General features: G+C 37.1%; 1 protein-coding gene across 2 annotated transcripts; it reads left to right on the forward strand.

The window, feature by feature from the left end:
• Positions 1–442: 442 nt before the first annotated feature.
• Positions 443–6,137, forward strand: LOC116189615 (beta-carotene isomerase D27, chloroplastic). Of its 2 annotated transcripts, XM_031519344.1 has the most exons (7): positions 446–971; positions 1,107–1,246; positions 2,741–2,833; positions 3,860–3,921; positions 4,485–4,591; positions 5,452–5,544; positions 5,675–6,137. In XM_031519344.1, the coding sequence occupies exons 1-7, from the start codon at positions 668–670 to the stop codon at positions 5,713–5,715; spliced, it is 840 nt and encodes a 279-aa protein (XP_031375204.1). In that variant the 5' UTR covers positions 446–667; the 3' UTR covers positions 5,716–6,137. The 2 variants fall into 2 exon arrangements, with proteins under 2 accessions (XP_031375205.1, XP_031375204.1); XM_031519345.1 differs by lacking the exons at positions 4,485–4,591; positions 5,452–5,544; positions 5,675–6,137 and adding an exon at positions 4,054–4,303 and having other exon boundaries at positions 443–971.
• The last annotated feature ends 8,703 nt before the right edge of the window (positions 6,138–14,840 follow it).

Genomic DNA, 14,840 nt, shown 5'->3' on the forward strand with positions numbered 1-14,840 from the left:
AAGATTTAGGACCAAAATGATTAAAAGGCTAAAGATTGAGGATTGAAAATGGAAAAAAAATTAATGCTGTAACCCCCTATTTCTAAAGGAGCAAACCACATGATGGCTAATTGTCCCAAATAAAAGAATATGATGCGATTTGTCCGGACCCCAAACCAAAAGGGAATATTTGTCTTTTTCAATTTATTATATATATATGCATTTATTTATTGATTTCTTATTACAAGGGTGGCTCGTTATTTAGTAATCTCAATAAGAAATACAGGCAATTTTATCGTGAAAATCGAACATAAATCTCATTAATTTTACCGATTAAGCGTGGACGTGTCTCCATAACACCCACTTTTCTCTCTCTCTCTATCTATCTATCTATCTATCTATCTATATATATATATATGTATGTATTTTGTTATGATTAAGAGTTTTATCGACAAAGATTTAACAAGGTAGGCAATTCCAAATTCCGACAAATGAAACCATAAAGGCATCTTTTCTTGTAATAAAGGGACAGAGCCCTCTTAAGGATCTTATGCCTGAAAGAAAGATTCCTCCACATCGAACTTCGCTCCAACCGAAGTTCTCATCTGCCTGCAACCCTTTGACATATATATATGTATGAAACCCTTCTTGTTTTCAAGATCATCACCACCAGTACCGAAACTGAAATATGGAAGCAACTCTCCTTCTACCAAGCGAGTTTGTCGTACGACCAAATTTCACGACCCTGGCGGCGGTTCCTTGTTATCGAAGACGAACTAGTCCGTCTCGGGTCTTTGCAGTGCTCACGAGTCAACCGGCAAACAGACTTGTCTTGGAGAAAGTTTTGGTCGCTGACCCAGCAGAAGATCATGTCAGGAATAGTAAAAGTGAGGCGGTTGTTGACAATACGCTGAGCAGGACGGTTAATCACGATAGCTGGTTCGATCTTTTGGCCACAAACCACCTCTCGCGGAGTGTCCAAGCCGCAGTTGGTTCGCCCTTCTTCCCATCTCCATTATCTTCTTTTCTTCTTCTTTTTTCTTCATATGATGCGATTCTTACGAGTTACGAGTACTATTTGGATGAAAAGAGGGTGAAACGGAATCGTCATGCGAACTTTTTGGCAGGAATAAGGAACGAGAAGAGAGGATACGAGAGCTTGGTGGAGGCAGCTAGGGCTGTCTACAAGAACTTCAACCCAATCCAGCAACGGGAGCTGGTCATCTTGGCCCTCCAGAAGGCCTTCCCTAGCACCGTCCTCAATTTGGTACGCACCAAATTAATCTTCTCTCTCAAGCATGTCAACCTCGTCTTCTCTTCTTTCTTTATTAATCTTCAACAAATTGACTTGGTTGCCAAAAAAAAAAAGAAAAAAACCTGATGCGTATGTCCGAAACAAATGACTTCATACTGAATCTTGTGGTTTTTAATAGGCTCGAAAGGTTGCCAGTCGCTAATTATATATATACTGCGAGAACTGTTAGCGCTATGAACATTTCTTAAAAACGCATTAAACAATTTCAATATGTCTTTCGTATATTTGATAAATAAAAGGAGTTGAGGCTACGGGCAAGCGAAATTGTACATATCGAACTAGTATATATATATATATTTATATAATAATTGTATATTTCGATGAAAAGGTATTTTTATGAGATGACGAGCTTGATGTCAGAATATTTACCTTTGTAAATTTACTTTGAAAGGATTTATGAGGATTTTTTTTTGCTGATGTACGAGGAAATTTTTTTTAATTAGTTGTTGGAGCATATATCTTAGCTTTCGCTACCAGTAGATCTAACCAGTTAATAATGTAAAATAAATAAATAAATAAAAAGAAGGATCCAGTATGAATGATTGCATCATAATCATTTTGGTTCTGCAAAATGATTGCGCATTTTGATTTTTGCATTGTTCATGAAACTAAAACCAACTAAATGGAAAAAAATATATAGACGAATAAGTTATTCTATTCATTAAATTATATAAAAAAAGGGAAACTATGCATGAGAAGTAAGAGAAAAGTAAAAATTGATCAAGTGGATCTACATACTGTGCGTTGTGAAAGATGAGAGAAAAACAAGGAAGATTCTGCAGTCCAATTAATTAGCTATGGATTATTGATGTACCCTTCAAACCGTTGGATCATGAAATTTGTGTTAATTTAATAACTTTGAGAGGTTCGTGAATTGATTCAACAGAATAGACGTGTGGGAGGGGATTGTGCGAAGCGATAGAAAAAATGCGAAGATTAAGGAGTATTATTAGGAAGACATTTAAAAATGATTAACTTGTTTTTGGTGGAAAAATTTGATTAATTTTTAATATTTCAGTATAGGTTTTCAAAAGGAACAATACAGTAATTATATATTGTATTTGTTATCTTATATAAATTTTAGGGGAAAAAAAGTGAGGGGGAGCTCTCTCTATATCAGTAAATCATGAGATATTTTTCAACGATTAGATTACGAACAATGAGAAGAAAGAGGGAATATATGCGTTAATCGTTTAAGTAAATGCTATAATTATTCTTAATTATAATAATAGTAATAATCTTATTGATTTTTAGGCCCCGACATTATTATGAGATTAAGAACATTTGAAATTTTCTCCTAGGTCATGCATATTAAAACATAAGCTGATGAAATTAACTTGATAATTGTATTCACCGAAAATAAAAATGGTGATTATATTTATATATGGTATTCTTCTTGTTATCTTTTTATTATAATTTTTTGGGAATTGGTACCCGTGCATGCAGATAAGGACAGTGCTGCCGAACTCGGGATTGGCAAGAGAATTTTTTGCTGCCTTCACCACTGTCTTTTTTGCGTGGCTCGTCGGACCTTGCGAGGTACGAATATGGCCACGTCTTCCCTCCCGAGTTGATTATTAAGCTGTTAATTTTTCCAGAATAAAAATAAAAAATAAAAAGAAACAAAAATAATCTATTAAGTCCAAATCTGTGTCTTGGGCCACAACATTAAAATATCTCCTCTTATTGAGCTATTAATTGAATAATAGTATAATATTTCCCAATTTCCTCAATCGCTGGTTGAATTAATTCAGCAAGAAAAAAAATACATATATAAAAGGAAAACAAATTTGTACAACTTACAGAAATAGCACACGACGACGAGAGATATGACATAATTTACTAAATTTGATTATTACATTCCAAATATTCTCAAACCTTCATAATAAAACTTCTTGAACCTTCATAATAAGCCGGCCGAAGGGACCATTTAGTACTCCAGCTTGCACAACAAGGAGATCTCTCTAATTCTCCGGCCGAAGGGATCTTTAAATCGGTCAATCCCTTGTAAGCTCCGTCCTATACGAATGAATCATCTAGTTTTAACGAAAATTTCACGTTGAGAGCAGATCCCCATCTCATGTCCCGATAATTATGCTGAATCTTATTATTGTTTCAAAATATAACATGTACACATAACTTTTTCCAACGTCACCGATAGGAAAGAGGGCATCAAAAAACACGAGTGGCTTTGCATGTATAAGAATTTTCCACCACCAGTCTGTCGTCGCTAAATGCCACTTTCAGCTATTATTACCCAAAGAACGCAAGAAAGCAAAAGACAAATGTATAGATGAAAAGATGCCACGTTTTCATTCCTGACCCACCCACATTGCTTGCTGCCATAGCAATCCTCAAGAAAGAAATCATAGGTACGTATTAATTCAACATGGAAAAGATACATACAACCCACAACAATATGGTTGACAGGACACCATCTTCGTACACATCAAGCAGGAAACTTGGCTTTAAGATGATTCGGTTGCGGTGGAGGAGAAACCGAGTACCTATTTATGTGAAATTATATAGTAGATGAGACCTCATGGTTGTCCTATGTGAATTCAGGTGAAGGAATCTGAGTTCAATGGGAAGAAAGAAAGGAATGTAGTCCACATCAAGAAATGCAGGTAAGCTTCATATTCTCACCACCCATGCAATTCATACAACGATGAAAACGAAAATCGAAAAATAAAATGACGCTCTGACGATAAATTTCACATCTAGTTCTAACAGATTTTATACATTCTTGTTTTTTCAAGAAAGCAGAAAAGAGATAATGAGAATTATTGCCGAACTGCTTTGGGAAAACTTCACACGAGAAAAAAACGGATGTGATGAAAATTGTTTTCAAGAGGGGAGAAGAAGTGGAAAGTATCATTTTCCATGAGCAAAGTATCATTTTCCATGAGCAACCAACACCGAGGAAAAATCCAACAGTACTTTTACGTTTTACCAACCTAAGACGCTTTAGTACCGCCACAAAACACTCTGCTCCAATGATTGTGCTGCTTCAGGGAGGTTTTTTTTTTTTCTCTCTGCAGACATGATGGCAGATGAGAGATCATTTTCATCCACCCCCAATAATTAAATCACCATCACACTCACCATCATCATCCTCTAATTTTGCATTAGTATTGCGTCATATGATTCGATTTAGTTTTCTGAACTTACAGTAGCTAGTCTATGGCAGATTTCTCGAAGAGTCGAATTGCGTGGGGATGTGCCTTAATCTATGTAAGGTGCCCTCCCAAACTTTCATCAAGGACTCTCTAGGAATGCCTGTCGACATGGTACCCAGTAAGTATACATTCATATACTTGCACATACAGATATCCGATTCTAGGTCCAATTAACGTCGAAAAAGGCTTGGATTAACTCGGCTGTTTGATTAAGAAGAACGAGTATAGACCGAGAGTAATAACACACAAATAGAAAATGACATTATAACCATCATGTGTGAACTAATTTCTTGGGAAAAAGCTTATTGCCCTAAGGTGGTGTAGGGTCTGCAGTACAGTACTACAGACATATCGAAAAGGGTAAGTTGAAAGAGGAAGAAAACAAGGGAACCACTTCTCTCAAAACCATTTTATGCCCCGTTGAATCATGGACAAAACAACTCGAGGCAATTAAAATTTTAATACATAAATCAATTTCATTTCAAAGAGTAATAGGTCCTGCACTATAATGTGGAGGATAGTGCTCATCATAAGAAGTGGAGGGCCCACTTATGTACCACTTGGGAAGCAAAAAACTCTGGTGAAAACTTTAGCATTATGCTACTTAATTCCATAAATTGCTTGTATTGAATAATGGGTTTCATTCTTGGATCTTTGACCGCAAGTTCGAAGTATATTATATTACCAAAGTAGTGCAATTTGTATCCACTAAATGAGATAAAAGACCAGGAACTCTTCAGTTTTCATGAAGCCAATCATTCATTCCTCTGTAGCCACCATACATACAGAATAAACTAAGCTAGCATTTCAGCTTTCATCATACGGATGTGAATTGAGTTTGAGACTGAATTTGCGTTTCCACTTTCCAATCATTTTGCTGAGAAGCAAAAGGTCCACTTGGAATCAAATATTTCCAGAACTCAAGATGAAGTTTCATATGAAAAATAATAACTGATCCGTTTACCTCATAATTTGTAGATTTTGATGACATGAGTTGCGAGATGGTATTTGGAAAGGAACCTTTGAAGCTGAAGGACGATCCGGCATTCAAGAAACCATGCTATAAGCTATGTATGTATTCACGGCATCCGTTAGACATTTGTTCATTAAAGCAAGAAAACCAACAATTACAACTTTATGAACCTATATTTCTCTTATGATACATGCATGAATATGCTAATATGCTTACATTGTGATGCAGGCAACGCAAAACAAAAGCACACAGCAAATTGCATCAGTTAATACAAGGACAACAGAGATTGACCATAAGCAAAAAACCTCAGCTGACATCAGTGCCAGATACAAGGCCCCTTTTGTCTCTCAGGATTAATCTCGTCTTTTTTCTTCCTCTTTCTTTCAGTTTAAAATTCTGAGTTTTTTTCATTTTTGAACGTCTAAAGGAAATGGGTATAGTCACTATTTAATTACATATCAACCTTTTATACTTATAAGATGCACAGACAGAACAAGGGAATAGTCAAAATATCAAGCAGTGTAACAAAGTGATGGTGGGAGCAGCAACCAGAAACAGGGGAGGCAAAAAAGTGAGGCCATATGTATGGCCGTTGATCTTAGTGGGTTCCCACACTTTGCTACCATTTTGATGACCTCTAATTTGAAAAGAAAGATTGCATGATGTTGCTGCTTAAGCAGTGTTTAGAAAACATTGCCACTTTTAGCAATCTCAAAGAGACCAGCAGTATATTATGTGAAATATAGCAAAATTCCAATAAGCTCATTCTAGAACTCTACAAATCATCTAAAGAGACAAAACAGAGTATTTATTTTCTTGCCCCAGATGTAAATAGCAGTGCGCGAAGATCATAGATGTAACTAAAAGCTCAAATAAGCAACTGCAAGGTCCAGTGAAGCATAACAGTCAATGATTGATTCCCACCTGACCGATCCTGAAACGAGCACCTGCAAGATCATTTAAGAATCCGAGTACTCTCTCCGTATCATGACTAAATGGATCCTCCCACAATTTTTTGTTGATCTATTTGATGGGGCATTGACTAGAGGACAACATATGGTATATTTTTTAAGTGAAAAATGAATATTTCACTGCATAGATAGATTATGGCCAATTTGCTGCAGGGCTTAGGGTGAACAAATGGGGCCAGGAGTTGGGTCTCCCACCTGAGTATGCTGACAAAGAAACAAGCTGAGATTCTTGTGCAGTCTCTTCTGTCTCGACGAGAAAGTGACCGAGTGATCTCAGCCACTTTCAGTGGAAAAGTGGATCTTTCCTAATAATGAGGTGGTCAAGTTTTTGGTGCCTTGAGTGTGAGACAGCAGAGGAATGTAGGACCAAGAGAACAGTATGCAAGTGATAATACTTTAATTCATGAAAGCACTTAAAAGAGAAAGTGCAACTCTTATTTTCTATATATATATATATATATATATATATATATATATATAGCATAAAGGAGTATCAGTTATGCAGGAGGCAGTAACATGCATCTTGAGGTCTATTCATAGACCGGGTCCGGTTTGATGGAGAAGAAACGTTTCAGGGATGGAATTTTCATATTAAACAGGAACATTTAATTATGTTCCTGCGGACCTAACCAAACTTTCTGTTGGGAGAAATCAAATAAGTATTTGTACTTCAAGCAATTTTATGAATGTTCATCTACAATTAGCAATAAAATCTGAAATATTGTTCTTCCCCAAATATAACTAATTTATGCATAAGGAAAGTTTTCTGGGGGCGTAAAGCTTCATCGTACTGATCCCGATTTCCAAATTTCACTATTAGCACCAAGCCTGCTACTATTGCCTTGATCCAATCTCATTATTAGTGCTCCATCAAATATCTTTGGCATAAGCCTAACAACTCAGGAAATAATGAGCTTTCCTTGCAAATTACTCACCCCTTTTTCTACTCTAGTTAGGACTGAACCTTGCCTCGAAACCATTGATGTTGTCATATTATCGACGAGCCCAACCTGTTGGTCATATTACTTCCACAGTAGAACTCATAAATCAAATCACAATTTCCGGATACTAAACATACTACAGAAGTTTTGAATTGACGTCAGCAAAGTCTCTGGATCAACAATACGTCAACTACACCAATTCCTTCTGTTCTTGCTAATAAATGCTATAAATCTACAACCTTAGCTGCTAAAATAAAACGCAAGTTTAAGAATACCATTAAACTGTGGTGCCAGAGGAATTATAGCACATATCAACGAAACCTCGAAGAAAGTCCTCTCTCTTTGGCGGGACAATCCAATCAGTCTTCCGTCTGAAGCACAGCTTAGCTGAAGATCCTCATACATCATACATCAATCACAATGAACTCATCAGCAGCGCATGAATTTCATTGAGCTGAACTAGCAAATCAAAAGCAACAAGTGAACCAGAAATCGGCGAACAAACAATTACGGTAAACATTCGCTTCTCTTGCACACTCGCCCAGAACAATTGCCATGGAAGGATCGAATCGGTAAGCTGTAGGCTCAGTGGCCTTCACAACAAGAGGAGCTCGATATGCGAATTGGCGATGAAACTCTTCCCCCATTCTTGTCGAGGAGGAGAACCATGAAATTTTAAGCCTGTGCCATATTCGGTCCTGAATTTTACAATCTTGCAAATTTGCACCCTATACTTTCAAATTTAGGACAACACTGCCCCCGCGGTTTACTCGGCTTGGCTCGGTGAGGCCAGGGCAAGACCTTGACGAGGATACAAAAGCAACGCCAGCATCATTATTCCCGAGGTCGACTGAGGAGTAAAGGCAGACATCTTCGGGGATTACAATACTAAATGCGGAGTGAGTGAAGCAAGTGTTTGCCCATGAGGTTAGATTTATGAACATGTAAGAAAATGGGGGTATATTTTTATGGAGGAAGTAGTACTGACTGGGTATATCAATTGCTTTTTTTTTTTTTGGGTCAAATATACCTATTGTTCACATAACGAAAGTATAGGAGTGTTTATACCAGTAAGTGAAATTTTTCAGTCAAGTCACTAACATTATTTTGTCTTTTCTGAGCGTGTCGTATTCGTGTCGTACTCTAATTCATTTTTGTTGTATTCCGAAAACTAAACCTTTCAGATAGTGGACTGTATGTGCATATTGTCTATTGCATCATATAGTTTAGTACGCAAATCAGCCGACAGTACGTACGTGCAGTCAACTGTCAAAAGAGTTTATGAATTGGAGTACGATATAAATGAACTAGAGTACAACATGAATATGACATGCTCAGAAAAGACAAAATAGTGCTGGAAGGTCCGTGACTTGACTGAAACGGCACAAGCAGTGATCACATCGGTTGTTTTCCATCAAATTGAGAAGAAACAATTGTTCTAATCAGGATTGCGACAAACTCTCAAGTCGGAAACGACAGGTCTCGGAGGGCTCCAAACCTCTCGCAACAAGATGCGATAAACCACACAGACACTGGGGCTCCCAACCCTCCGCGGCGAGTTGTAAGGGGAAACCCAGCACAATCGGCTCGTCAAGATTCACCACCGCCAAAGCATGACCTAAATGTGGTCCGAATGGATCAACTAGAACTTGATGTTTGAGCAAAAGTGGAGGTGATCATCCATGAAAATGTAGCCCTTCAAGCCACTCAGGCTAGCTCGGAGAACCATGTGACGATTAACCAGAGGCTGAACCAAGAAGAGGATGATGTTGTCTCCTCTAAGCATTAGCCCAAATCTCCCAACAAAGGGACTCTGAAAAGCTGCCTAGCAACATGCTTTCGCTGGTCACAATTCCCTTTGAACTGGTAATAGCGCTCTCTCCGAAAGACATCTAGACCATGGTAGCTAAGCAGGTAGCCAAAGTCATGCGAGCCATAGAGTGACAACAGCAGGGCTCCTGCCCCTCGAAGAAGACTCTGAGTTGCCCCTCTCTAGGGAGTTCCTCCACACTAAAGTGTCCTTAAATTTACTCCTCCTCAAGTTATCCTATATGATGGGAAGTCGGGCCTTGTAAACCATGTTCGTCAGTACACAACTTCTCTCTTGGAAAGAGGAGTCTCAGAACAAGCACAATGCCTCATGTTCCCAGAAACTCACACTGGTGATGCAGCGAATTGGTTTCACTCTCTATAACCTGGCTCAATAGCGAGCTTTAAACAATTGAAGGAGTCATTCTTAGAGAGGTTTGCGAGCATGCGCCAAGCGAAGAGGAGCGTCTTTCATTTTTTCCCTAGAACAAAGGGAAAAAGATTCCCTTCGCGACTAGTATGGCAGATTCTTTAAAGCCTCAACTAAGGTAGAAGGCATGACATAAAGCGAGGACGTGGCAGCTTTCCAAAGAGGCCTAAGGAACAGGGACCTCGTGAAGAGCTTGATTATTACATCGCCCAACAGCTTTGCTAACATAGCTGCTTGTGCACGGAAATTTATGACTGTTAAGGAGTCTCTCTCGACATGGAAGAATGAGCATGTGGGAGAAAAGGGAGAACCATCTAGAGGACAAGCGAAGTGAGCAAAAGTCCTCCTCGCAATTTAATAAGTTTACTTCTCTTAGTACCACAAAAGTAACTATCCTCCATGAGACCGAGAGGCTCGACCTAGTGATGCCCGCATTGGCTGAGAAAGGTAAAGATATGGGTAAGGATCCAAACTCGTATTGCAGGTACCATAAGGCTCGGTGCCATCATACTGAACACTGTAGAACTCTCAAGCATGACATTGAGAGACTTATGCAAGCCAACCACCTAAAAGCATTCGTTCAAGTTAGTTAATATTCAGAGAACCAGCAAAGAAACGCCAAACGAGGTCACATGGTGCAAGGAGTGATTCATTAGACAAGCTGTTATCTTTCATGCTTTTCAGTTTAAGCACCGTCCCTTGTATTTAGGTTTTCATCGATGATCTCTAATGAGAAACTCTTTGTGAATAATGAATTATACTCATAATATTCTTCCTTGCATCCAATTCTAGTGCTTATTTAAAAAAAACAGGATTGCAATGATAAAGTAAGACTCCTCAGTAAAGGAGCCATTGCTTAAAGCAATGCCCATATTTGTTTCTTAAAGCGAAAGGATGCCCATCAAGGGGTAGCAATCTCCAAGACTCCTCATTAAAGGAGCCATCACATAAAGTGATGCCCACCTCCACACCTTAAAAGGGAAGGACCAGTAATCGTTGAGACTCCTCATTTAAAGGAGCCATAGATTAAAGTGATCTAAGCCTTCTCTTTTTGGAAGGCACGTCATCAAGGTCCGAAAACTTCGACCACAACTGATAGGCTCACGAACCAGAACTGGGTAAGAAATAAGGGTGGAGGGTAGAACCAACAAAACTCACTCGATAAGATGACTCGCCACGAGTAAGAAAAGTCGGGTTGATTCGCCACGCTCAAGGAAGAACGATAAGAATCGGGGTTTTCGCCACTAAACAATGAACTTGTTTAGATAAGAAAAGATAAGAAACGCTCTAAGCAATTTCATTCAAATATTCATCAAATTCGTCTTATATCTTCTCTTACAATAGGTGCATATTTATATAGAAGGAAGACATCCCTCTTGACTCTAAAATAGGAAACTGACATCTAATATTCTTCCAGATTACTTTCCTAAAATATAATAAGGAAGCAATCTAAAATATGAAACTTAAGATTACTGACTCAAGCTAATATAAGAAATAGTATCTAATTAAAGGAAACTATATCATAGCAATATATGAAACTTAATATCTAATTAAGCTAAATTCTTATTTTGGAGTCTTCTAGAATACGCATTTGGACCCGAAAATTCGAATGCATGTTGGGCTGCAATCTGAAGCACATCATCCCCTCTCGGTTGGAAAAAGACGCGTCCTCGAGTCTTCATCAATCTTCTCCCGGTCTTGATTTGTGCGTTTCGCCGCTTCTTAACTTGCCACTTCAACAACATCTTTTCTTTGAGAACTCTTTCCAGTAATTCTTCATAAATTGACCGCTTTGTTTTTCCACGCCAGCCAACTCGTTGCCTGAACTGTTGCTTCCTCGGTGGAGTCGTATATGCTTTAGCGAATTTTGCCTCGATTGGATGAAACACCATCGACGAATCTTCAATAGCAATTACTTCCTGAGGTTCCACTTGGCCTGGGTCTAAAAACAGTTCAGCCTGGACTTTCTCTTCAAAGTTTGAAATTAGTTCCTCTCGAAAAATCTTGTCAATTGCTAAATCCTTCTCGACCAGAACATTATTATCTTGTGACGCTTGATCTGCTTCATTCTTGGACTCCACTTTTTCTTCTTTAAATTGGTCACCCTTCATTGAAGCTTCTTCAAGCTGTACTTTTTCCTCAACATCAACAATAGTCATAGGAAAAGCGTTTGTTTTTCCATGCTTAAGAGGATAGGTAGACTTCATGCAACCGTCTTCAGATTCATAGAGGTGTTCTTCGTATCCTAAAGGAAAAAATCTGACCTTCAAGAGTTGTTTCATGTGCCTCCACGTAAATACCAGATTCCTTCCATCTTGAAGACGATTATTTTCCAATTTCTCCCACCAAGTAGACGCTTTGCCCCTTAACCGATAAACAACTCTAACAACTCGACTTCCATCATCAGGGATGCTGTAGTAGTCGAAGAATCGGTCCACATCCGAAATCCACGCCAAGTATTTCATTCGTCTATTATTTACATATTTTGCCTCTAGTATTTCTAGTCCTTCATATTTTCATTTCACAATTTTCTCCTACAATACTGTGCCACTTTTCCCGAATCTTCCAACCATTGTTTCTGCATCTTCCCGCCACATGTATCAATCACATTCCACCACGTCACAGAATCGAACCATAGAAAAACCTATTTTTAAAGAAAATTGGTCTAATATAAGCCGGATACATTAGCAAGACGTCATTGACATGTAAGCGGATTTTAATTTATAAACATGTCATTGACACATAAGTGATCCTTCAATTTTATTATGCTTTACATGTGAACCGATGGATTTGTAACGCCATTAAAAGATCTATGAGCCAAAATGTTGTCTTTAATATTAAAAAGACTAGAAAAAATTAGCATTTCACCATGGAACATAATTTGGCGTTCCATTATAAAATTTTCCTTTTTTTATGTTAGGGGTAGAGAAAATGATGGGATGATGTGTAAATATGGTGGATCCCATAGCGTCCACATAGCCAACTGGATGGAAATTATAGCAAAAGTTCTAACTTCTAACGATAGGTCATTTTTAAGACATTTAGAAAAACATGTGATTTTTTTAACAAAATAAAATTTAGGAAAACATTGAGAATTTTTTAAAAATTTAGGTTCTTTTTGGTAATTTACCTTAAATGAACCCTAATAAATGGGTATGATAGTAATTGTCTTAATAAACTAATACGCAATATAGATCTTAAATAATAATAATAATGATGATGATGATGATGATGATGATAATAATAATAATAATATTATTATCATCATTATTATAAAGAAATAAATATATCCAAAGATTAATCACTTATAGTTATTTCATAAGAAAATAAATATTTATAATTTGAATGATTTTATTGATAGATAATTATTCATAATTTTAAGGAAATTGAGAATTATTTAAAATTATAAAATTTTATGATTATTATTCTTTCATTAATTAAAGCTAACAATTTTAGATTTTTAGGAATTAAAAATTATTTTTCTATAAATTGTATTGATAATCATGATTGTGTATATGAAGTATTTTACATTAATTATTTGCTTGAGCTCTTCACTTAATATTATTTAGCGTGGATTTGAAATTTACCCTATTGAAGTTTATATAATATAAAATATAATTTTTCTATACACTAATTTAAATTATAAAAGGCAAAATGTGGAAGTCCTAAAACTATGGCAAAATTTAAGCTTCAGTCGTAAATGTTTCACTTTGTCTTAGGCAGTCCTAAAAGTATATTCCGTCATACATTCAAATCCAAAAATTGACAAAGTGTAATGGTCCATAACAGAGATATAATGGGTTGACGGATTATGTCAACAAGGATAGGTTTTCTCAAATGTGGCCACATAAATGCTGATGTGGCTTAAAATCTTTCAAATGCATTGGAAAAAAAAAGGACCTCCACATGGGTTTAAAAAAGGAAAGTGGTAATAAAAAATCGTGGGGCTTCAGAAGGCAAAAGGACCAACATGAAGCTATTCTCACATGGGAGAAAATGGTTTGGGGCAACAAAGGTTGAAGATAGAGGAAATTGAATCTCTAGAATGTGGAATCGCATCTCCCAGTATATTCATGCGAGCAATTCTCAAAGGAAGTCACGGGTGCTCAGAAATCATTCAATGTTGACTCAACACTGTTGAGAAATGTTAGGGTTTTCACAAATTGTCGTATCTTTTGCTGGTGCAAAGTATTCTTCACAATTTCTTATCTTCATAGCTTAAATGCACTCTGGAACATATTAATAGTCAGCCCATTGAAGTAATTTCATTAACGTGAGTCACAAATAGCAAGTTGCATATTGGTATTGATGTCGCTTTTGGGTATGGTGTAATGGGGTGTTTCTCATTCTTCTTTTTGTGTAGAATGAAAGGACCTTTGACTGTTGAAGTAAATCATGGCGGCACTTTTAGGGAGCAAGGTGGGGACCTAATATGTGGACTTGGGATGTGGACCTTAATATGTTATCTGATATCGAAATTGTAAATACATTGAAAAAGCTTGGGTATAAAAGTCATTTACTGTGGTGTTATATAGGGTTCCATGAAAGAGATTAAAAGATAGCTTATACGAACTTTACGATAATTCGTTCATTGAACTCATAGGGCACCTAGCTAAAAAAAAACCATTGCGAGTTATATGTCAAATATAAATTAGATGAGGCCCAGACTGTTGAGGGGGTTGAGGGGATTAGTGAGCTTATAACACCATCTCTCTTTTTTGAAGCTGCTCCACACGCTAGAATTGAGGGGGTCGAGGCTATTACTATTGAAGGAGAGATAAGTATAAGGGAATTAATTGAAGAGAGAGACCACAAATTTATTGGGGATCAAGCTGAAGGACCTATGGCAAATGCAGGTAGCTTGGCCATAACAAGAAAACATGACCACTTATAGGCAAAGACACTGCTCCACCTGTAAGTTGTGAATAATTTGTGATTAATTATATTAATTCTATTATGGCATAAGCTAAAACTTCTTGTTTTAGGAGACAATTTGTGATTCTACAATATATGCTCTTAGTTCCCACCACAATACTAAAATAACCAACCAGGCCTTTTCAATAGCTGAAGGAATTCTTACAGTGAACAATGCTATACAGACTACCAAGTTTTTCTTTTTATTCTTAATTTTAATCTCATCAGTTTGTTATGCTCCATAATTTTTAATTTAAACATGTTTGACCATTAGGGAAAGAAAAGGAATGTCAACATTGAAGATGTTATGGTAAGAAAAAGCGAAGCCA

This window comes from Punica granatum, chromosome 8 (genome assembly GCF_007655135.1).
Source record: "Punica granatum isolate Tunisia-2019 chromosome 8, ASM765513v2, whole genome shotgun sequence".
NCBI lineage: Eukaryota > Viridiplantae > Streptophyta > Magnoliopsida > Myrtales > Lythraceae > Punica > Punica granatum.